Below are 24,405 nucleotides of genomic sequence, written 5' to 3'. Positions count from 1 at the left end.
TCTGGTACACGAGGTGTACTCCCCAGTGTGTCGTTTTGGGCTTATTGAGGATGGATCATTGTTAGGTTTTCTTGGTTAGGCCATTAGACTTCTATGTTGGGCTTTTGGTTTGTCTCTTTTCGGCTCCTTAGGATTTAGGCCCATGATGGGTTTTGGGGGCCCAATTTGGAAGATTTGGCCATATTGGGATTTAGAGCATCATTTAGGAATTGGGCCTTGAAAGTAGCTGAGTTGGGCCTTGGCTTTGGGCCTAACGAGTTAAAGGGTAGAATGGTCTTTTACCCCGGTTTTGGGGTATGTAGCTTAGACTCTTGGTTATTGGTCAGAATTCAAATATTAATTGGATGTTATTTGATACTGATAGCGCAAAGATTTTCTAGACCAGCTGCCAGAGATTCATTAAATTGTTTATCAGCGAATTGGGGTGAGTTTTCCTCTCTGTACTTCTAGATCGAAGGCACCAAGGCCGGCCATTTGGATGTTATCCTAGTTTATCGTATGACTGTTATGTTGTAGTGTTCTGTTAGATATGTATCCTGGTAGATAGGATGTTTCTATGTTGTAGTGATATGTTAGATTTGTATCCTGATAGATAGGATGTTGCTATGTTGTAGTGATTTGTTAGATCTGTATGTTTACCGGTATATGCTAGCTTTGGTTGATTATGTTACATGTTGATATGTGATGGTGTATTGGGTTGAGGTGGTCTTGCTGTGCACAGAAGGCCAAGAGACCCAGGGAGGTCTAGATAGAATGATGGCTTGCAAGGTGGACCAGTCAGGCCGAAGGCCCAGAGGACAATCCAGATAGGTTGAAGGCCTGGTGCGGCGGTCCAGTCATGTTGAAGGTCTTGTGAGCGGTCTAGATAGGTTGAAGGCATGTAAGGCGGTCCAGTCATGCTGAAGGCTCTATATGCATGATATTTGTTATTGCTATATGTATTATGTGTTGGTACTTTGGGGGAAAGATCACTAAGCGTTGGTTTACAATTTTGGGTTTTGTTTCAGGTACTTTAGAGGATCGCGGGAAGGCGAAGGCATAACCATATGTTGGTGATTTTATATCATTAATGTTATTTAAGTGGAATGGGGGTTAATTTGTTTATCAATGTCACTTTGACAATTATTGAACAAATCAGTATGGTGCGGAGTGCACATTTTTTTAATATTGTCTTTGTTGAAAGTACATTGCTATTTAGGGGAAAAGCCCCTGAATCGACAGGGGGTACGGGGGCAGCGCCCCTGGGAGCGGGGTCCAAGGGGCAGCAGCTTGAAGATAGGAAGTTTTTCTGGTTATATGATCATATGGCAATTTGAAATGCATCAGAAATCCAGATTTTGGTAAATGTACCCGGTTTTGTGATCCATCTTCAAGACCCGAATTTAAGTTGGTTTATGACATTTTGACAGTTTTAGGACATAAAACTGTCATGTGGCAGTTTGAAGACGGGAAGTTTTTCTGGTTATATGATTATATTCGAAATGTGTGGTTGATACTTCATAACATCTTGAACATTTTCTCTTCTGTTTTCTCAACTTTCTGAGTCTTATCCGATTAGAGATTGAGAGTACCACCCAAATACTTTAATATGAAAGTGTTTAACATAATTCCCAGAATTTTCAAGCCTTTCTATACCCAAGATTTCTAACACAATACACATCCTCATGTTTTGGACTTATGATTTTGGGAAAACTCTGATATGGAACATGTTTTGAAAATTATGTTGTAAATGATTTATGTTTTTAGGTTGGTTTTAAAAGTTTAAATTTTTAAAGAATTTTATGGATGTTACAATTTTGGTCCAATTATTTTAAAAATATTTAAATTGACGGAATTGCCCTTATTATTTTGTTTTTTATTTTTCTTTTAGTACAACAATTAAAAAATAAAATCAAAAAGAAAAATAAATTCCATCCCACCCCTTATTCTATTTCCTACTACTAGACTAGTCTTCCCCATTCTTCACCTTCTTGCCCTTCGGTAAACATCAACGCCACCGGTCAACGTTGCCACCATAGGCACTAGCACTACTTCCAGTTACCACCACCACCAGATAAACTCAAACAAAATTTTACAGATATGTAGTTCAAACCCAAGTATTATATTTGTAAACTCCCACCACGATAAGTCAACACCACCACCACCTCCTGCAAACCTTTGATCTGAACACACTCTCTCCCTCTATCCCCTCTCCCCGATCTTAAAATCTTTCAGACCCTAACCAGATCAACACCTCTCTCTCTCTCTCTTCCTCTCTCCTTACATCCCCTTATCTCCATATCCTCAGTTGCCGAAAACATCTCTAGAAACTTATAACGAACACCACCAGCGTTTGTGGTTCCTGACGTCGAAACCCTAGGTCGCTGCCCTTATTCGAGAATGAGGATAATCTGCATTTGTAAAGGGGTGAAGCGAGAACGACAACGATTTCCTTCTTCTTCGGCTCAGCCGATCTCCTTCTTCTTCGGCTCAGATGATCTCCTTCTTCTCGGCTCAGATGATCTCATTCTCCCTCGATTTTTCAACGACGTTTGGGGTTTGTCATGTATAAGATTGATGTGGTACAAGTTCGAGTTTAAGTGGATCTGTTCGTTATGTACGGATTCAGATATGTTCGTTCTTTCTCCTTTTCCCTCAACCATCATTTTTTTAGTAGTGGTGGTTGGTCATATATTTCCAGCAGTTTTGCAGAGGTGTTATGGTTTGTAGATCCGGCAACGACCTTCCGGTAGTGGTGGAATTTGCTTTTTGTGAAAATCAAAAGGAAGAGGGTGTATTCCGACAAAGACGACGACTTTTCGGCGAGTGGTGGCGGTTGTTCAAATCTTTCCTGTGAGTGGTGGTGTTTGTTCAAATCTTTCCAGCAAGTGGTGGTGTTTGTTCATACCTTATTGAAAATCATGAGAGAGAGAGAGAGAGTAGTATTTTATTTTTATTTTTTTGCCTTTTTTTTAATTGTTTGTAATAAAAGAAAAAGGGAAACACAAAACAAGGAGTAAATTCATCAATTTAAGGATTTTTTTTAAATGGAACATACTGGTAACAAAATCAAAGTTTTTGATTGGTGGTGCTAGTCCAAAATTTTTTGGACCAAAGTTATAATTTTCGACTAACCATACGAACCATTTTTGTATTTTTGTCTAAATGATTTTCTCATGAAATTTATCTTTACACTTATGATGGGTGTTGACTTGAATGTCTCTTTATGGCTATTGAAATGACTTGAATGTCTCTTTAAGTCCATTGAAAATGAAGAAACTAATGATGAAAAACCAAATGTCCTAGTGATGGAATTCTAGACTGTACACCTCATGTGTGATATTTGTGATGATAGCACACTTGTGGAGTAAACTTTTAGTGGGTTTTATGCTAGCCATTGCTTAGTATCCAATGAGCAATCAAATATAAATAACGAGTGACAAAAGACTAAAGAGGATTTGGACGTGGGATCACTTGGAAAGGGGTTAGAAGCATAAAGCATTGCATGTAATTTGTTATATTATAATGATGTTTATAAATGATTATTATTGTAAATGACCCCCTCCTCCCTTAAGAGGTCTAAGTTCACAACGATGGTTAAAATGGGCTCATGCATGTTAAACATATCTACTCAATACATTGAAAACTTGTCCAGACGAGATAAATGATGAACCATCCCAAAAGCACCACCGATGGGTAGCTGGCCTTCATTGTGTATATCGATGATTATCTACAAAAAGATAATCACTTCCAAAAAGTCAAATTTGGTATGAATGTCATGAATGACTTTGAAATTATTCCATCCTATGTAAATGCACATGTGGATTCTCAAAATATTTCCAATTTAATTCAAAAGTTTCCAAGTAAACATCGAAAAGACTTCGTGTTTGGCAAAAGTAGTTGTTATCTAGAAACGGGTAGCGGTTAGCTGGTAGCGGGTAGCTGATAGCGTGTAGCTGGTAGCTGGTAGCGGGAAGCTGTAGCTTTTATTTGTAATATGAATGTTTGGCAAAAGTAGCGAGAAGCTTTTGAAACATATAAAATTACATATTAGGACAATTGATTAAAAATAAAAAAATATATATAATTATATTTTTAACGGTAATTATGGAAATTGATTTCAAAAGCTCCGAAGCGTTTTGTTAAAAGCTACATGAAGTACCTTTTAGAATCGGAACGTTTTGTTAAAACTAAAAGCTAAACGCTCGTACTGCCAAACAAAGTTTTTTTAAACTAGAGCGTTTTGTCAAAAGCTAAAAGCTAGAAGCTCCCAAACGCTTTCAAAAGCTCCGTGTCAAACACGCCCTTGGTAAAACAAATCATTTAAAAAGAACACCAAAATACATAATTGAAAACTTAAAAATAAGACATCTTTAAAAAACAATAAAAAATATAACATGGAAAATATAAACGTTTAAAAAAACAAAAAATATTGATACTAAAAACAAAGACAATCTAGTAACCTTTAAAAAAACAAAAAATACCGATATTAAAAACAAAGGCAATCTAGTAATTATTATTAATAACAATTATATGAAGTAATAACGATAGTTTTTAAATCACAAATATTTATTTTAAATTAGGTTGTTTATTGAAAATATATATAATATTTAGTTATTAATTATAAAAAAAATTAATATTTGACATTTAATGATAACTCTTACTTAAAGAAAATTAAAATATTTACTTTTTATATAATAAAAATAAAAAATACAGTGGCTTAAAGGTTATCCCATAGATAATATCAAATATATTATTTATCATTATCGATAGAATAATGTACACATATCGCATATGATGATATGAATGCAGTGCCGGTTTGTATGACCATTGTTTTGTTTTCTTTTTCCCTAATTGACAGCATGTTAGAGGACCCTCATTAGTTGTATTTGAAAACATTCAAATTGTAAAATCCCTTTCTAGTACACTTATTTTTTTTTTTTTTCAATTCAGACATAATTAAGACTTTGATTATGACATAGTAAAGCTGATAAGTCGGTTTTAAAGACAATGGACAAAAGAAAAAGACAACATAGCACATTTATAAGACGCATTGGTTTTTTTAGTTAAAAACGAAACACTACAAGAAATTAGTGTGAAAAGACATATAAACATGTAAACGTATATGACGAGAACTATAACAAGTTTATATGAGTTGGTTCGGCGTCGACCTACGGGCACCCGAGGTAGCCCGTTGCTGCCCTTTAAAAATTTTACCACAATAATATTTTAAGAATTTTTTTATATAATGTAAATTTTTGGACGCTGCTACCTCTAAAATCATGTGTGCTACCTTTGGAATTTTGTCATAAATCCGCCACATAGTTGGTCATGAAAATAACTCTGTCAACTGAAAACAAATATTATATATATATATATATATATATATATATATATATATATATATATATATATATATATATATATACTCTTACAAAAGACATTTTTATTTGCACCACATGAATTTTAAACTTCTATGACTTTTTAATTTTTTTCTAATAATTAATATAAATTGGTTAATAATGTTAAATGAATGCAAAGACTAAATTTTAATCATAAATTAACTAAACTATAATATTAAAATATCATATTTCGTTTCTATTTATAAAATTATGACTTTAACTTTTTAACATATTATAGTTAACCTATTAAGTTAGATATGTTCATGGATTTGAGCAATTGTCATTTTAAAATCATAACTTTTGTATAATTTATGATTTTATGTAAAATAGTTAAACTATTAATTCTAATATAATATTAAACGGTTAATTTAAATCAAATTTTCAGGTAAACTTGAGAAAAAAATCGAAAAACTATTTTATAAATAGTTAAAAGTTATAAATTATAGTGTTAAACCTAAATTGTAATCCTAAATTAACAAAAAAAAAAAAAAAAAAAAAAAAAAAAAAAAAAACATGAAACTATTTTTTATAATCATTAAGAATTTTCAAATAAGTAACTTAAAATTAACTTACAATAAAAATAGCTAAAAGTAATATTATATAAAAAATTATAATGTTATCTTTAGAACCAAAAACAATGTTTATTGTTTTAAATAATTACAATCAAAGAAACTAACAATATTCATCAAATAAATTTTTAAAAAAGTTAAAATTTTAAAACCAAATTAAAATAATTAAGAGTTATAAACACGTTACTTTAAACAACTTACAGCAATAATACTTAAAAGTAACGTTATATACAAACATTATATTGTTACCATTAAAAACAAAACAATGTTTGATGTTTTAAATAATTACAATGATGGAAATTATAATCTTAAGCAAATAAACTTTTTAAAATTAATTAATCATAACACCAACTATAAATATCATAAAACCGTATATTATAATTAATTTTATTCATGAGTAACCAATAGGTAGAGGTCATTAAGACAATTGAAATTATAAAATTTTAAAAGATGTCAACATTATCATATAATTCAAAACAGACAATATTTAAACCAACTTATTATAAGATTTATTATATAAGATTTAACAACAACGTCATGGATAGATTTAAAAAACATATATTTGTAATGATTTCAAATATATTGTTGTATTCTACTCAACGTGCGGGTATTTGCCTAATTATATTTATAAAGTATGACTTGTTGATTAGAATTATATTAGAGACAATTACAAGCTTCTTCTTCATGCATGGTACCTTGATGATGGCACACTTATTGGAGAATCTGAGGAGGTGGCCAAAGTGTTAGACATCATTAAGGTTATAGGTGTAAAATTAGGCCTTTAGTTGAATATGAAGAAAACTGAGCTCTTTTGCCCCTCGTGTAATGGTAGGAAGCTGCGTGAGGGGTTATTCCTGGTTAGCATCGGGAGGTCGCCATTGGGGGTGAAACTTCTTGGGAGAGATGCTAGTTTCATTTGCGGCTTAGCCATAAAGAGAGTTGAAAACGCTGTAAATTTGATGTACTTTCTTCCATAATTGTTTGACCTGCAGAGTGAGCTCGTTCTACTTCGTTCTTGTATGGGTATTGCTAAAATTTTCTTTGGGCTGAGGACATGCCAACTCTTTCACATGGAGGAGGCGACGTTGTTCTTTAATAATGAGTTGCGCAGGACGATTGGGGACATTGTGGTTTGTGGTGGCCCTTTCTTTGGCGACATACAGTGGCGACTTGCTTCCCTACCCATTCGGTTTGGTGGTTTGGGTTTCTACTCGGCAGTAGAGGCTACCTCATATGTTTTTGTTGCCTCAATGGCCCAATCTTGGGTATTGCAAGACCACATCTTACGGGATAGCGACATTTATGGTATGGATTCAGTTTTACTACTAAAGACACCGCCCCCCTAAATCCCAAAATACACTGGAGAGTGCCATTTTTAGTAAAATTGTCCAAGATATGGAAGTGCATTTCAACATGACGACGCAGCAGAAAGCAATTTTCTAGTGTTTACGCGCACCGCATGCTCAAGATTTTCTTCTAGTTATCCCTATATATAGGTTTGGCCAATATATGTCTCTTGTGGATTATCGTATCATCCTCAAATACTAACTCATGATTCCAATATTCTCAACCGACAAGATATGTCCGATGTGCCGCAAGGCATGTTTGGACTCTTTTAGAGAGCATGCAGTTCATTGCAAAGAATTCACGAGGTTTAAATATAGGCATGATATAGTAAGGGATGTTTTGGTCGACATATTTAAGCATGTCAGGGTTTCTTCCAAGAAAGAGGCTCCTGTGAATTTCCTCACTGACCCGACAGAAGGAAGGTCAACCCTTAGACCGGTTGACGTTTTGATTTTTGGATGGGTTAGAGGGAAACACACATGTGTGGACCTTACAAGGGTATCTTTTCACGTAGGCTTGAGGGTCAGGGTTTCACGGCGGGGACAGACTGCGTTAAAAGCTGCTACATGCAAGGTCACCAAACATGAGAAACCGTGCATGGAAAATCAACACGTGTTCATATCATTTTCATTTGATACGTTTGGTTTCCTTGCGATGGAGCTTCTTAGTAGAATACAATGGATCATGCATAGCAATGTTATATCTCCTAAATCTATGGATGTAGTCTTCAAAAAAATTGGTTTTACCATACAAAAAGGCTTAACATCGCAATTTGTTGCCCTTTTACATTCTCATTCATTGTACGATGATAACTAAGATATATTAACTTATTGTTATAAGCTTTTACCTAGCTTCTAAACTCTTATAAACTTAGGTTTTTAGTTAAAATTTGTATATTAAATCAATGATATGCGCTTAATATGTGAAACCTCGTTAAATTAACAACAAAACATTTAACAAAATCCTGGGAATCTTTGGTTTTGTGAAGATCAATTCCTTAGAGGCATGCTACTTGAAGAACAGATCCGCTGCTTTGAGGATCTACATGACCTCTCTAGAAATGTGTTTTTTTTTAATTCAAAAAATATGTTTTTGCATACGTGTTCAGTTCCACAGAGTGAAAACCATTTCCGCATAGTCCGTACACATTTCGCAGAGACCTGCTCTGAAGATCCATAGCGTCAGACGTCATAATTTTGTCTTTTTTTGCACATGTGTCCACTTCCTTAGAACAATTTGGCTTCCACAGGGCATAAACTCGTTCTGCAGAGACGGTTATGTGGAAACCTTAGTCATTTTTTGAAAACCAATTTTTATTGGGTCGTTATTTTCAAACCCATATTTTGGTCATTTGACAAATTTATATGATATTTATTACCTTTTTGACATATTGTCCTTTTATTTTATGTGTTAGAGTAGGGAGTTAGAGCAACTCCAATGAACCTGCAAACTTATGTTTTGCAAGCCTAATTTGTTCCAATGGATCTGTAAATTTGCCGGTAATTTTGTGTGGTGATACAGCAAATCAACAAACTTGTGTGAAACTATTCATCACCACTATATATATATATATATATATATATATATATATATATATATATATATATATATATATATATATAAAACCCTTATTTAATAATAAGAAAGCTTTACTTTTATAATTATAATATTAAATTATATGTTTAATGTTAAATTTTAGTACGTGGTTGGATTTGAAAATGATTTTTATACTTTTTTGCATAAAAATAGTATGATTTATAGTGCTAGGAGTTGGTCTTATGTGTACATAGTGAAATTTTGGAGAGTCAAAAAGTACTACTAGATAGACTTTATAGGGCCCAAAAGGAAATATACACCGAAAAACTAAATTCAGATTCCCGCATTTGCCAGCGTGAGTGACCCTACCCGGACTGAACTCTGCTGAATTCATTGTAATAAGCCATGGCGATTCGCTCACTTCTCACCCGTCTTCAGCCACTAAGGTAAGCTTCGTTGACCCAAATCTGTATTTCTTTATGAAACACACAATACCCACAAAGATTTTATTGCAGTTTCCGTAAAATACGCTACGGTGGAAATGCAAAAGGATTCAATTTTCTAAGGCGCATTTCGTCGAACAACTTATCGGCATCTGCATACCATGACTTGCCGCCTTCTAAACAAAATAACGACATCGACCTTAAAAGCAAGTTACTTTTCCTCAGGTATCCCCGACGAAGCGCGACGAGTGTGCTCCAGAACTGGATCAGCGAAGGCCGAAAAGTCTCCATTTACGATCTTCGAGATATTTCGAATCAACTTGTGAGACGTGGGCGTTACAAACACGCTCTTGAGGTTTGTTCCTTTTACACTGTAGCTCATATATAATCATGAAACTGCATTGATGGTTTTCCTTTCAAAATGAGAAGTTTGTGATGTACATTTGTTGACAGGTATTGAAGTGGATGGAGGATCAAGAACGTTTCCAGTTTTCCGAATCTGATCATGCTCTCAGGTTAGAATTAACCATCAAAGTAAGTACTTTGGAAGAAGCCGAAGATTACTTTGCCAAACTACCTAACACAGCTTCACAAAAAGCTTCATATCTCCATCTTCTCAATTCATACGTTAGAGAAGAAGCCACAGAAAAAGCCGAGTCGCTTATGATCAAAATGACTTCTTTGGGTGCTAATGTGACTCCACATCCATTTAACGCAATGATGAAGCTTTACATAGCCACATCTCAGTTTGACCTAGTATTATCTGTCATATACCAGATGAAGCAAAACAAAATCCCAAGAAACGTGCTTTCTTATAATCTTTGGATGAGTGCAACCCATGAGGTTTACGGGGTCCAAAATGTCGATATTGTTTACAAAGAAATGTTGAACGACAAGGATGTTATAATCGGATGGAGCACTCTTTGTACTTTGGCTAATATCTACATGAAATCAGGACTTTTTGAGAAAGCAACTTTGACACTTGAAAACGCAGAAAAGAAGCTATCTTTCAAAAACCATTTTGGTTACTTTTTCCTCATTACAAACTACGTTTCTTTGAAAAACAAAGAGGGGGTTATTCGCGTTTGGAAAGCTTGCAAAAGGGTAGATGCAAAACTCACGTGTGCAAACTACATGTGTATGTTGCTAAGTTTAGTGAAGCTTGATGATGTTGAAGAAGCAGAAAAGATTTTTATGGAATGGGAGTCACAGTGTTGGAAGTATGACATCAGGGTGTCTAATATTCTTCTTGGTGCTTATGTTAGGGGTGGATTAATGGAAAAAGCGGAGGGGTTACATGTAAGAACATTGGAGAGAGGTGGGTGTCCAAATTATAAGACATGGGAGATACTTATGGAGGGATATCTTAAAAATGGAAACATGGAGAAAGTTGTTGATGCAATGAAGAATGGGTTTAAGATGTTGAAGGATTGTGATTGGAGGCCTTCGGGTACGATTGTTGAGTCTATTTTTGAGTATTTTGAAAAGAGTGGAAAGTTGGAAGATGCTAAGGAGTTTTTAAATGTTATTAGGGGTTTCAATCTTGCTAGTTTGTGTGTATATCGATCTTTGATTAGGATGCATGTAGCAAAAAAGAAAGCGTGTAGTGACATTCTTGAAATGATGGAGGATGATAAGATAGATATGGATGATGAAACTATGACCATTGCTCTAGCTTCACAAAATGATGCATTATCAGAGATGCTGTAATTTTTTTTTTTTTTTTTTGTAAAGCGGTTTACTTTGTACAAGGTATACAGCAAACACGTGCTTATATAGTTACTAATTCTTAAATCCTACTTGATTGTATCTAAATTCTAATCTACATGTAAAAAAGCAAGTCATTCACTTTAGTTATTGATTTTTATTTCCAATTATAATAAACATCAAAATGACTGGAAATAAGAAATTAATTAAGACTCGACAGTTTTCACAATACCAGATGACTTGAGCCAACAATGTTACTCTATGTCTCCAATTCCAGCAAACAGTTGTACAAAATCCAAGACAAAAAAACAAAATTAGTAATTTATAATTTATATTTATAATTAATATAAAAAGTAAAGTTTAAAAGGCATTTAGTCGTTTACCAGCTTCTAATGCTTCCACCTCGATCCTAAATGTGGTCTCCCAATATTTTCATAGCGGATGCTGAACGATCTCTCCCATATGTAAACGGTAAACCTAAGCCTATATGAGTTAAGGACTTAAGGCTCAAGCATAGTTGCTCAAGGTTTTTATTTCTAGAGATACCGATAGACCTGAAAGTATTTTCTATTTTTTCAATTTAAGTATGATTATTATAACTATAATGACTATTGAATAATCTACTTTTTGAAGTAAAATGATTTTTACTGGAAGACACTTTGTACGACTTTCAGTCTATTAACTATATTTTTCAATTTTGTCTATTAAACAACTAAAACAGAACTCAAATCGACTCATTGAAACAAGGCTAATAATTAAATTAAATATAGTAGACAAGCGGAATAATATAAACATCGATAACTAGTTTATTTTTATTTTTGAAGTTTATTCACAAGTTGTTCAAATATACCCTTATATGTGCCATTGTCATTTGATGTTTGTTTTACCTTTGTTATTTATCTTATTAGCTAGTTTTTTACCAAACACTATTATATTATCAGCTAGGTTATATACTACAAAAGCTAGTTTGCCAAAAACACAACCTAAAGATTGTAACCAATCACAAAATACGGTTGAGAGATACAAATAAGTAGAGAATGGCAGCTACTTTTTTACCAAACACTACTACTTTTTCAGTTGACTTCTGCCAAACACAACCTTGAGGATTATAACCTGATCACAAAATACGGTTGAGAATGCCAACAAAATATAACTTAAATTTTACCGATACAAATCGGTTACGAAAACAAGATCTACATTCAGACAACCTGATTTTGAGTTGAAACATTTTGGGAACCTAAGTTGCGTAACAAGAAAACAAAGGACACTAAACATTGTTTAAATAACTGCTTTGATTCACATGGTTATAACTAATTGGGTAGCAGCAATGACAATGCATGTGAAACATTGCGACTTATCCTATCATGTATAGGCTCCTGCACACACAACAAATAACAACACAACTTAGCCTCTTCACTTCACTCAATATTTACTTAACAATTAACATTAGAGGAGAGTTTCCTTTTACCGTTGTTGTCTCGGGTATCTGAAATCTTGATTTTGTTATCGTCTCATACAAGAAAATGTATCTGCCATTCAAAAACATTAATATTTATGCATTTTTACAACAACAGTGGTTAAAATTGCAACTAAAAGACAAGTACAATGGTTCAAATCAATCAATCAAGGCATACCTCCAAGCCAGTTCAGTAACAAGCTCTTCAGGAGCATTGGGAAGAACCTAAATGATTTTAAAAAAAATAAAAAAAAAATTATTAATATGAATCACATTTAACCAATCAACATTCAAACAGATAAATGTTAATATTTACCTTGTCCTCATAGGGATTGCAGTGATCTTTGAACCACAACCTCAAAAACTCCTAAAAACATTTCATATATCAAGTGATTGTAAGTAAGGCTTCCATAAAGAAATTTGGTGAGTAATGAAAGAGAAGGGTTGGACTTGGACCTTATCGACATTTTCGGGCTCAAGCCCATTGTTAAAGCGGGCCTCATAAGAATGGGCCAACCAGTATCTGCTTGAGTCAGGTGTATGGACCTCATCAATCAATAGCACAGAACCATCAGGACCCTTTCCAAATTCATATTTTGTATCCACTAATATCACACCATGTTCTAATGCCACACGCTGCAAAACCCAAAACAGAAGAATCATTCAAAATAGCAATGTACTTCCATTTTTTTGTTTATTTTAAATCCTTTTTGTTATTTGAAAAATCTTTCTGCCAATAAAGAATTCAGATAAATCACCTGGCCATACTCGAACAAACTCAATGCTTTCCTACTTGCTTCATCATAATCAGCTTGACTCATCAGCCCTTGTTGGACAATCTGCAAGATAGATATTTTACTCGAGGGTATTTTGGACATTTGGTTAAACAACTTCATTATACAAAATAGAGAAGAAGAAGAGAGGACAATAGACAAACCTCATCTGGAGTAATAGGAACATCATGATCTGCAGCTTTAGTGGTTGGTGTGATTATATTTGCAGGTAGCCTCTCGTTTTTCACCATTCCTGATGTCACATATGTTGGTATGTTAAATCCCAAAATAAAAAAAATAAAAAAGTTTTTCAGATTATTTTACTACAAACCTTCAGGAAGAGCATTGCCACAGTAATTTCGCACCCCATTCTTGTATACAGTCCATAATGATGTATCCGTGCTTCCAGTCACATAGCCTCTGACTAAAAAGTTGAGACATTTCAATTTACAAAAGGAATAGATGATAAACCATGAGGGGGAAAAAAATCCTTAATGTTAATGTCGGAGCACATACCAACAAATTCTACAGGGAAAACAGAGCATTTCTTTGCAATAGTAACGTTTTTATCCGGAACTGCTATTATTGCATTTGGAGCAATGTGCTGAGTTTGGTTGAACCACCATAAACTTGTGTCATTAAGAACCTGCAAAATATTAAAATTTTCAACCAACCTTGTAAAATTTTCAACTAAATGAGATGAACGAACATAAGAGGGAGAAGAATTACCTGGCCTTTGAATGGAATCGAAGCAAGAACCCTATCAAATGCGCTTTGTCGATCAGTTGTGACTAGAACAAGATAATCTCCCCCGTCATAAATATCTCTAACCTATAAAATGTCAAAAAGTTAACCAATTTCAGATCCATGAATGCAATTTATAAACGCCACCATGGTTACAGAAATTAGGGGAAAGTATTGCAGAATATCGATGACACATGCATGTCCCAAAATCCAATTAATGTTCGCATCTTGCTAAAAACTTCACACCACTTCATGATTTCTTTTGATTTTACTTCCAAAATAGCCGAACAATTTGATCAGATGGCTGCTATTGTCACCGGGGATCGATTCTTTTGGACAAATAAAGACGGGGAACAAAGAAATACACAGCTTTTTACCTTGCCTCTTGTTTTAGATTTGAGAGAAGGGATGGTAAGATGAAGATTTGTCTCGGAAAGGCAATTCGAAAGTGAACTTTTTGCAGCAATCATAACTTCATCTCTACGGTCACTGCTTGTTAATGCATTCAAACTCAGCCCGTCTTCTTGCTGCTTGGTTGCCATTACAATGGAAATCTTCGGCAATCTCTTCGAAAGTTGAGCGATCTTTAAATGAGATTTCGATGATGACGATAAAGGCAAATTGTTATTGATTGAATACGATGACGATGAGGAGATGATGGCTAGGGTTTTGGGAGGGTTTAAGCCTGGGATACACGCCATCCTTCTTCAACTTGACGAGACGGTTAGTCTCCTGCCTTCTCGAATTTGTGACTTCACACAACACTTTGTAAGAGAGACCGAGAGAGATGGTGACGGGTAGGAATCTTAACCGAGAATCAATGCTCAAATTCGATTAAAAACGGGGAGCTAGGGTTTGGAGATTGTTAATTATAAGTTCATAACCAAATTTTAGATATAACACTTTGAAAAAAAAAACATGTATTGGAATTCAATTAAAATTAAGGTAAATTAAGATAAGAAAAAAAATCTTAACCCTATTTATCTTTTCAAGTTTTAAGTAAACATTTGGACCGTATTAATCATTATTTTCGCATACGACGAACGTTCTAAATAATGTAACGCGTGACTTGGCGACAATGTTAAGCTTCAAATTTTTCCGAGCCTTGACGAGTCACAGCGTTTGTAAGGCGTAACTTAAAACGGCAATTTTTTATATAATTAATATTTTTATATGTATTTTCAACTATTATTCATTTGTATGCATATATATGAGTTAAGGCGGCGTTTTGGCAAACTTTGGCGGCAGGTGCAAGCCTTGGAGCCATGGCGAGCTTTTTAGAACCTTGCATATGACACAACAGAAATTATTTATGGAAATTTTTAGATCAGCACGATTGTTTTAAGGATTTTCGCAAATAATATCTTCTACAAAAATCTCTAACTATTTACGATAAATGGGCATTGATAGCCACCCTATCTACACTCTCCGATGTAAAATTTTCAACAACTCAACTTTTACATATTAATTTTGCATATTCTCACAAATTCTCTATAGAAATTAGAAGACGATATAATCTACATGTTACAATAAGTTTTGTCGTCGTTTTAATATTGGGTTATGTTTCTTTATCCATGCAAATGTTGTTTTCTCACATATCTATAACATTTTCTTTATATGTCATCTATGAAAATGTCAAAACTATCTCACAAAACAAAATTCTCTTAAATGTATCTTATATTTCGCAGATGACATGCAAAAAATATTTATTTTATATTGAATTCTAAAATATCCGCTTTGTATAACCCAATTTTTCAGATTTGAGTTTAGATACCTTGAAAATTTGAAACCATATTTTTATTCAAAAAAATTGTATCATTTCGCTACAAAAAATCTGGAAAAAAATATTAGAAAATTAGATATATTCAATAAATTTCTATAATTATCAACTCAAAATATGAAAATTCCGACATAAAATAAGTCCAAAATGAAGTTTAAGCATATGTTTACTAAGATGGAATGAAATGGCCAAAAAATGGAAATAAGATGGAATGAAACGGCTAAAAAATGGATAGGACAATGTAATAGAATAAACAAATCAATAAACTATAGCATTATATTTCATTATCATGTTTGGTTTGAAAGAATAAAATGAGTCATTCAAGCATGTTTTTTATGAATACATATAAACCTATTTTTTGTAAAATTGATAAATAAAAAAAAAGAAAAAAATGTTTCATAATAATAAATGTTAATTAAAGAAATTAATATCGTTAAATAAAAGTGCATATAAACATAATTTATTTGGTTTAAAGTATATCTTATATGCTTTACAATAATTAAGAAAGTTATCTATTTAAAAAAATTATAAAATAAAAAGTTATATCTAATAAAATTTAGAATATAATTATAATATAAAATATATTTATTTAGAAAATATAAAAATATATTAATTGAAGTTTTGAAAAATTTAAGAAGATTATTAAACACGATTTTTTTTTTCATACCATTCAATTCTATTTTCGATTACTAAAATCTAAACGCATCCTAATTTGGATACGCTAATTATACTATTCATTATTTTGAAGAGATACGCGATGGTAAATGAACATAAATGTGGTAAAATAGTCAAAGACCCGTAATAACAAAAAATATGTTGCTTTCATGTGCACTTTTATTATCTCAATGTCACATAGCAGCATATTATAAATTTCCCTTACCAAAATTATTTTATGTAGCTAAGAAAAAATAGACGAGAGTATATTATTATTTTATGCATAAACACATTTTCCAAAAACGTAAAATGCACTATTATTATTATTATTATTATTATTATTATTATTATTATTATATACATTAATTTATTAATATTTAATAAAGAAATACGGGGTAGAAAAGAAAAGAATAGAAAACGCATCCGGGTCGTTGGCATTAGAGACACGTCGATTCCATCTATAAAAAGGCATTTCGCTAAACCCCCTCCAAATCTACGCGTACCCAGATCTTCATCAATCAACCGATCCATCCATCAATGGCACCCGAGTGTTTTAGGGTTTCTTTCTACCTTCAATTCCATCAAACACTTGTTTATTTTCCCCTACATCTCTGCCTAACTCATTGAATCTGCATTCCCCGACACAGCCGCTTCTTCGAGGTTCATCTCTTTGCCCTAATTTTCGTTTTAATTTTACTTTGATATAATATTATTTAATACCATTCCATCATACACCCAAATCGATCCACATGCAATTTACTTTTTTTTTTGGGTTATCTGCTATTAATCTTTGTGTTTTTTTATGGCGTGTAGGAGCGAATCAGGGTGTTCTTGGAATCGCAAGTGAAATTAGGTTTATATAGATATTTAGTTTAAGGGTTTTGATGAGGAAGAAGAGAAAAGGCAGTGACCTATTATGGAGTGATAATAGAAAGGAAATCGTGGAATCAACCGGTGATTCAGAGTCTTTGATATCAAATCTCAAGTGTCATTACTCTTTAGAAGATTATGTTAGATTGAAAAAAAGGTGTTGTAAGGAAGATGTGATCTGTGGTGGCGGTGATTCTAATGGATCATGCAAGAATAGGCTTGCTGGTATTGCTGCCACTGCTCCTCCCTGTGCAACCTCGTCTCTGGTTTTATCAGGTAGAGGGATTAAGAGGAAAATTGGGTGTATCGATGTAGCCACTCAAATGGGTAGGAAGAACAAGATCGCAGAGGATTATATTAAGGGTGCAACGATTGGGAAAGGGAAATTTGGGTCTGTTTGGTTATGTAGGTGCAGGGTTAGTGGTGTGGAGTTTGCATGCAAAACATTGGTGAAAGGTGAGGAGACAGTTCATAGGGAGGTTGAGATAATGCAGCATTTGTCAGGGCATCCAGGAGTTGTGACATTGAAAGCAGTGTATGAGGATTCAGAATCATTTCATCTAGTTATGGAGTTATGTTCAGGAGGTAGGTTGATTGATCAGATGACAAAGGAAGGTCGGTATTCTGAGCAAAGAGCTGCTAATATATTCAAGGAGTTGATGATGGTGATTAAATACTGTCATGATATGGGTGTGGTCCATCGGGATGTGAAGCCAGAGAATATTCTTTTAACAGCTTCAGGGAAAATTAAGCTTGCAGATTTTGGCTTGGCAATGAGGATCACAAATGGTACACTAGTCTTTTCTGCCATCTGGATCTAAATTTATGTGTTTTTTCATTGTTTATCTTGCATAAAGTCGCAATGAAATTTTTATTTGCCTTTTGAGAAACCACGAGAAATGTTAATAATATGTCTTGACACAAAGACTTCCCAACCCTTGCAAATTTATGGAGCTCTCATGCATTGTGGTCACCTTTTTTATGTATCACTGTTACTATCATTCATGCGTCCATACTTACCCATCAAAGTGCACATGTACTGGAATTATTACTGTAAACACCTCCTTTATTGTATGCACATTGATAATTAAGTTGTTGACTTACATTATTTGGGAATTTGGGATTTCATTAGTAATAAAAAAGCTGTATTTTTCTCATGTCATCATGAGTATCACTAACATATGCTAACTCAATCTCTCAACTTCAGTGTCCACAGGCTGCTGAAAATCTGATACATGTTACCGTGGATTTTTGGAGTTAGGTTGTAAAAGGTCATGTAAAGAAGCATTTTAGGAAAAAACTTAGCAGCATACTTTCATTCATATGTTTATTATAGCATAGTAGCATATTACTACTTTCATTTCTTTGTGTTATCTTTTTGGTGCTAAAAGTTAGTTATATTTTGTAATAATAATAATAATAACAGGTCAGAGCTTAGCTGGATTGGCTGGAAGTCCAGCATATGTTGCACCAGAAGTGATAACAGGGAACTATTCAGAGAAAGTAGATGTATGGAGTGCTGGTATTCTTTTGCATGCCCTTTTAGTTGGTGTTTTGCCTTTTCAAGGAGACTCTTTGGAAGATGTTTTTGAGGCTATCAAAACTCGGGAACTCAATTTCCACACCGGAATCTGGGATTCCGTTTCCAAACCCGCCCGTGATTTGCTCGAGCGCATTCTCACCCGGAATGCTGATTCCAGAATATCAGCCGAGGAAGTACTAAGTAAGTTTCTTAATGTTTTTTTTTACTAAATTAAAAAAAAAAAAAAAAAGCCAAAGTACAATATAATATAACAGAATTCCGTTTCCTTTAACTTAATAGATGGTGGTTTTTGTTTCAGGTCATCCATGGATTATATTCTACACGGAGCGCAATTTAAGGTCTCTATCATTCAAGTCAAAGTCAAAGCAGCATGTGATAACAGCCACAGCATCTGCATCAACTGTAGTGGAGTTGGAATCAAGTAGAAAGAAGAAGATGATGGATGATGGAATGAAGAAGTCATCATCTCCATTAATATTAGTAACAACATCTAGAAGCTCAGTTTCAGAGGATGAGGATGATGATAGTGGTTTGGTTGATGCACTTACAGTTGCAATCTCTCATGTCAGAATATCAGAACCCAAGAGGAGCCGATTGTGTGTACCCACAAGTCCCATTAGAGAACAGTGCTCTTCTACAACTAATAACCACCTCTGCAAAGCATGTTGACTTGACTCTCTCTCTCTCTCTCTCTAACTTTGACTTACTACTGAAAGCTTAATGAAGAATGAACAAGTTGGTATATATAGTGAATGTAAATATAAGCTAGTAATGATGATGATGATTTGTGTAGATTGGTTTGGAGGGCCTGCTATTATTATGATGATATATGTTTGCTTGCTCTTTTCTTATATTCTCTTGTCTTTCTAAATCTGGAAACTGTAGCAAGCAATCACAGACTCTGAATGAAATATGAATAATAGTAATAAATTGTTCAAATGGGTTTTTATCATATCGATTTTCTTTATCTTTTAAGCGTAAAAGTATGTGTGAGCTGTTACTAAAAGTCTTATTTAACAGACGATAAATTGCAATATCTGTTTTTTTTTCATCATTAAATTTATGATGATGTTGCGAGATCAATTTATCCAAATTGTAATGTTATAATGGAAGGGAGAGGGTGCAAAAGACGAAGAATAGTTTAACTTTTGATGAAAATTGTGCAATTTGATTCGTTATACCTCCACGAATGAAGGTTTGTTGTGTTATCAACTGAATCTCATATATCCAGCGAACAATCCTTGTTTGGCAATCCTGGAATAGATGAATTCAACTAATAATAATCTGGTCACCAGTGGAGAGTTAGAATCTCAAACTGAAGTAATACAAGTTTTTGGTATTTCAATACCCGAACAAGATGCATCAAAAGGACCTGAATATTATACAAGAAGCCTCATACGATCCTAAACCATTGGATTCTCTCCAATAGATGATTGGTTAACAGTTTCCCAACAATCCCTTATCCAACATATGGAAGAAAAGAAACCAAATAATAACGTTCATGATGATGTTTTCCATCATAAACATGAAAACCAAAAGCAAGCGTACAAGGCGCAGATATCTAGGCTGCTGAAACAAAAGTTGAGATGTACAACCCCTAAGCACAGGGTTGTCAGATACATAGCCACATCAGTTTTTACCTGTGAAATTAGGTGGAAAAAAGTTTTTTTTTTTTTTTTTTAGCAAGTCAACATACACTTTAGGGTGCCAAAAAAACAAATAAAAGACCTTTCGAATCAAATGTGAAAAATGCATAGTTTAAGTAACATTAACCTTTTAGAAAAAGCAAAAGTTCATTTTAAAGTAATGAGGGGTTATTTTGTAATACATTCTAGAAGGTGGACAATGATACTTTCCTCATGTTGGCATTTTTTTTTATTATCCTCGAAGTGATGGTTTATTCTTTTTAATAAAGTGATTTGGGACTTGAAAAAGTTAAATACACTTTGGACGTCGTTTAACCCTCATGTTATTAAATCGACATTGTCTTGTGTATCTAGATAAATAAAGGAATTCTACGTATTAATGTAAGCAAATAAACCACATTTCTCTCATTAATAGCTCTAGCAAGTATCTTTTGTTTCAACATTGTATTGATGTGACAAATGACAACTTGTATCAAAACGAAACGAATTCATGCCAAGAGCACATCTTTATTTTATCAACAGATTTTTTTTTTTTTTTTTTTTTTTGCCAACAGATCCATAGGTATTCTCAACAAATAATACAGCATATTCATATCAACAACATCACAATACAAGCATAAATATAGATAAAAAAAAGAGAGGAAAACTTTACTGACTTTATGGTTTTATAGAGTTATGCAGAAGTAAGTTATAATATGAAACAAAACACGGTTGCTTTTTAGGTAGTATTTGCTATTCTGTCTTTTTTCATGAAAGGAATATAATAATAAAAGGTGAGCTCATCTTCTTGAAAATTTAGACCAGAAATAAACGAGCATTAGACAAAAAAGAGCAAAGAGAACAACATGCAGAACATGGGTTGAACCAGATTGAACAATGCTTTTGTTTAATTTCCTCATGTTGTTCTTCACTCCTGCTTGTGCTTTTATAAGTGTCATTTGCTGCAACAACATTCAAATTATAATTAAATTCACAACATCATCAACTCAGATATATACTATTATTATTATTCTACCTTCCAATTTTAGCATCAAATAACAATCTACTTCCGTTTATTCGTAGAAAATGTAAATAATTAAGAAAATCAGACAGCAATTTAGATCTTATTGTTAATATATATATATATATATATATATATATATATATATATATATACCAGATGTCCAGATCAAGAAACATACCAGCTGATTAATAAAGTCATTCTGAAACTTGGCCTCTGACTCAATCTCTGATGCCACCTGTAATGCAACAATAATATTTCATTTTAACATTTGTGATTTGTTTACCATTTATTTTGTTATACACATAAACAGTGATATGGTATAGTACTTGGTAAACATCCACCAAATACAGTATATCAATATATCAGAAAAATATAATGTGAGGTCATGTAACATAAGAAACTGATATAAAAGTTGCTTACATTTTTTAACTGTCTAACTTGCTTTCGGAGGCCACTGATCTCATCATCCAGATCCGCATGCATTGGATCAATACGCAGTTGAATTTCATCAGAGCCGGCCCCTTGTCTGGTGCTAAGTCCTTCTCTGTCAACATATTTAAAAGAGTACTAATAACATCAAGTTCGGGCTCAAATAGCCATGTTGACATACATTTATAATGTTCTTCACTTGTTTTCTTCTTATAGGCAATTAAGCTTTGTATGGCTATTAAGCCTATTATATCACTGAGAAAAAAAAAATCAAGAAGATAAGCACCTGGATCTATATGGATCAGCACCATAGTAGCCACCACCTCTGTTAGAACTGGACGCCATTCAACAAGAAGAAAAACAAAGGAACCCTGAACAAAGAAGTGAATAAGATCACTGCGCTGAAAGCATATTATGTATAACATGGAAAATCAGGGAGAATCATAAACCCGATTCTTTTTCACTAGTAAGACATTAAGATTCTAAAATATAACTCTTCATGTACAGAAGCCTTGCACCTCATGTACTGATGCTTTTTACCATTTGGGTGAGGTTGTTTGCCCTAATCCACCATTGTTTCCCACTGATTTATATTGACTAATGATGTTTTAACAGCTTTTAGCCGTTCTCAATCTCAAACAGTAAGTTCCGACATCATAACAAAGAGCACACACAGCCTAATTACGCAATCGGACAGACACAGACACGCACGAACACCATACGATATAAGATGAAAAGGGCGTAAAAGTAATTGTAAAACCAAACAGGTTGTGTCAGGAGCAACGTTGTAATCACTGATCGCAAATCCACACGAATACCATGTATTCATGATCTGGAATATGAGGATCAACTTGTAAAATAAAATTTTCATAAGCCCATTTTCCTAGGGTTCAAGTTATGTAGAAATTTCATGCATAAATAAACGACTTTTTCAAAAAATTTATCCAAATAGACATTCAGATCCATAAAATTGAACGGGAAATTAAACTTTAAACTCTTACCGATTGAAATCGTGATCCGTATCAGCCGCAAAGATCGGAGAAGAACAAGGTCAAAATCGGAGATCTGGTTCTACAATTTCGAGAGAAAACTGAAACTTCCGATTCGATTAATCGAATCTCACTGTTTGTAATCCTTGTTTTCAATTACAACTTGTCCCAATTCTAAAAATTGTAAGCCGTTTCAAATACAACTAGTCCTTTCCTGGAAAACGGGTATGATTGAGCTCTCGCCTTCGTGCCTTCGTGGGATGTTCTTTTGGATGGGTCGGGTTCGATCCATTCAATGTGAAAGAATCCAAAATAATTTTGTTTTTTTTTAATAATAATCTAAATAATTTGACTAAATAAAAGTTTGATTTGAATAATTTGGTTAGATCACTTTTTAATATTTGATTTTTAAGTATTAAGATATTTGATAAAATCAAGTGCTTGCATTGTCAAGTTTACGTCCACAAATCTCCTATCTTCGTGATCAAATATATAAAATAGATAAAAAGAAAATTGTGAAATAATAATCTACAAACACCTGTTAAAATAATAACATCAAAAATTAGTTACCCGGGAAAATCAAATGTAAGAGTTGATGTTGAGTCGTTAATAACTGAGAGAGGCATACCAGCTGAAATCTACGAGGTTGGTAGTAGTTCCAGGCTACCATGAGGGTTTGAAGAAGGATCATGTGAAGAGTGAGGTCATGGTTAGACAACAAGACTTATTGATAAAGTATGCAGTGGCGAATCCTTTAAGGGGCCATGGCCCTCCAGGTTTTTATCCTCTTAATATGAAAACAATTATAAATTAGTCTCTTATTTAAAATAATCACTATATCGGCCTTCCTGAAATTTTGAAATAGATAACGGTATAGGTTTGAACAATTTGATCCGTTATTATGAGAAAATAAAAGGAAATAAATCAAACAGGAGAAAAAAAAAAGATAATGCATCCATGACAATTCCTGAAAACTCGCTATGCTAGTAGCTTCAAATAAAATCTCTACGATCACATGTCTTCCTATCTTTGTTCTCACTATATCATTCATCCTTCATGGATCTTGCGTGCCACTGCTTATGCACTTGTAGCCTCGCCAGTTACCATCTCCAGGTGGTTCTTTTTTTGCAGCTATGTTTCTATCAGTTATGAGGATACCCGTAATCAAGATACTGCTTTTTTTAATTCAAGTTTTGGTGGCTCTTTTTTATCCTCTCATTTGTTTTCAATTAATTACTCTTAGGATATAGCCTATAGCTTTAATTTGTTATTTAATAGAATTTGAGGATTGCTTTAGTCAAATGTGTTGCTAGCCTATATTATAGTGCCTAAAGTGTTTTTTAGTTATTTTTTTTCTCCATGACTCGTGTGTTTATTATTGCCCTTTTCTTTTCTAAAGTATTGTTAATTGTATGTCGAGTGTTGCGTGTTAACTGTTATTTTTTGTGTTATTCTAATTACTTTTCAATAAAAACTTCTATCAAGTATACAATGTTTTATTTAACTATAACCTAATGTCTAATGTTCGTTTCTAT

The 24,405-nt window shown here is 33.5% G+C and overlaps 4 protein-coding genes across 4 annotated transcripts; 2 read left to right on the top strand and 2 right to left on the bottom strand.

The window, feature by feature from the left end:
- The first annotated feature begins 9,044 nt into the window (after positions 1-9,044).
- LOC111894746 (pentatricopeptide repeat-containing protein At5g27460) lies at positions 9,045-11,135 on the top strand. Its single transcript, XM_023890848.3, has 3 exons — positions 9,045-9,279; positions 9,349-9,631; positions 9,730-11,135. Exons 1-3 carry the CDS (start codon positions 9,239-9,241, stop codon positions 10,984-10,986), a joined length of 1,581 nt encoding a protein of 526 aa, XP_023746616.1. The 5' UTR covers positions 9,045-9,238; the 3' UTR covers positions 10,987-11,135.
- A 978-nt stretch (positions 11,136-12,113) lies between these two features.
- Positions 12,114-14,856, bottom strand: LOC111894731 (phosphoribosylaminoimidazole-succinocarboxamide synthase, chloroplastic). Its single transcript, XM_023890829.3, has 11 exons — positions 14,334-14,856; positions 13,942-14,043; positions 13,729-13,858; positions 13,544-13,636; positions 13,377-13,465; positions 13,198-13,278; positions 12,896-13,075; positions 12,756-12,806; positions 12,618-12,664; positions 12,452-12,512; positions 12,114-12,359 (listed from the first exon to the last, which is right to left on the bottom strand). The coding sequence occupies exons 1-11, from the start codon at positions 14,655-14,657 to the stop codon at positions 12,294-12,296; spliced, it is 1,224 nt and encodes a 407-aa protein (XP_023746597.1). The 5' UTR covers positions 14,658-14,856; the 3' UTR covers positions 12,114-12,293.
- A 1,975-nt stretch (positions 14,857-16,831) lies between these two features.
- Positions 16,832-19,654, top strand: LOC111894695 (serine/threonine-protein kinase PEPKR2). Its single transcript, XM_023890782.3, has 4 exons — positions 16,832-17,050; positions 17,204-18,049; positions 18,687-18,983; positions 19,102-19,654. The coding sequence occupies exons 2-4, from the start codon at positions 17,275-17,277 to the stop codon at positions 19,470-19,472; spliced, it is 1,443 nt and encodes a 480-aa protein (XP_023746550.1). The 5' UTR covers positions 16,832-17,050; positions 17,204-17,274; the 3' UTR covers positions 19,473-19,654.
- Positions 19,655-21,085: 1,431 nt separating this feature from the next.
- Positions 21,086-23,138, bottom strand: LOC111894737 (bet1-like protein At4g14600). Its single transcript, XM_023890835.3, has 5 exons — positions 22,883-23,138; positions 22,168-22,252; positions 21,873-21,996; positions 21,631-21,687; positions 21,086-21,390 (listed from the first exon to the last, which is right to left on the bottom strand). Exons 2-5 carry the CDS (start codon positions 22,224-22,226, stop codon positions 21,229-21,231), a joined length of 402 nt encoding a protein of 133 aa, XP_023746603.1. The 5' UTR covers positions 22,227-22,252; positions 22,883-23,138; the 3' UTR covers positions 21,086-21,228.
- Positions 23,139-24,405: the final 1,267 nt, after the last annotated feature.

Source organism: Lactuca sativa, chromosome 1 (assembly GCF_002870075.4).
Source record: "Lactuca sativa cultivar Salinas chromosome 1, Lsat_Salinas_v11, whole genome shotgun sequence".
Taxonomy (NCBI): domain Eukaryota; kingdom Viridiplantae; phylum Streptophyta; class Magnoliopsida; order Asterales; family Asteraceae; genus Lactuca; species Lactuca sativa.
The sequence above is the reverse complement of the archived record's forward strand: the minus strand, read 5'-3'. Positions and strand labels throughout refer to the sequence as shown.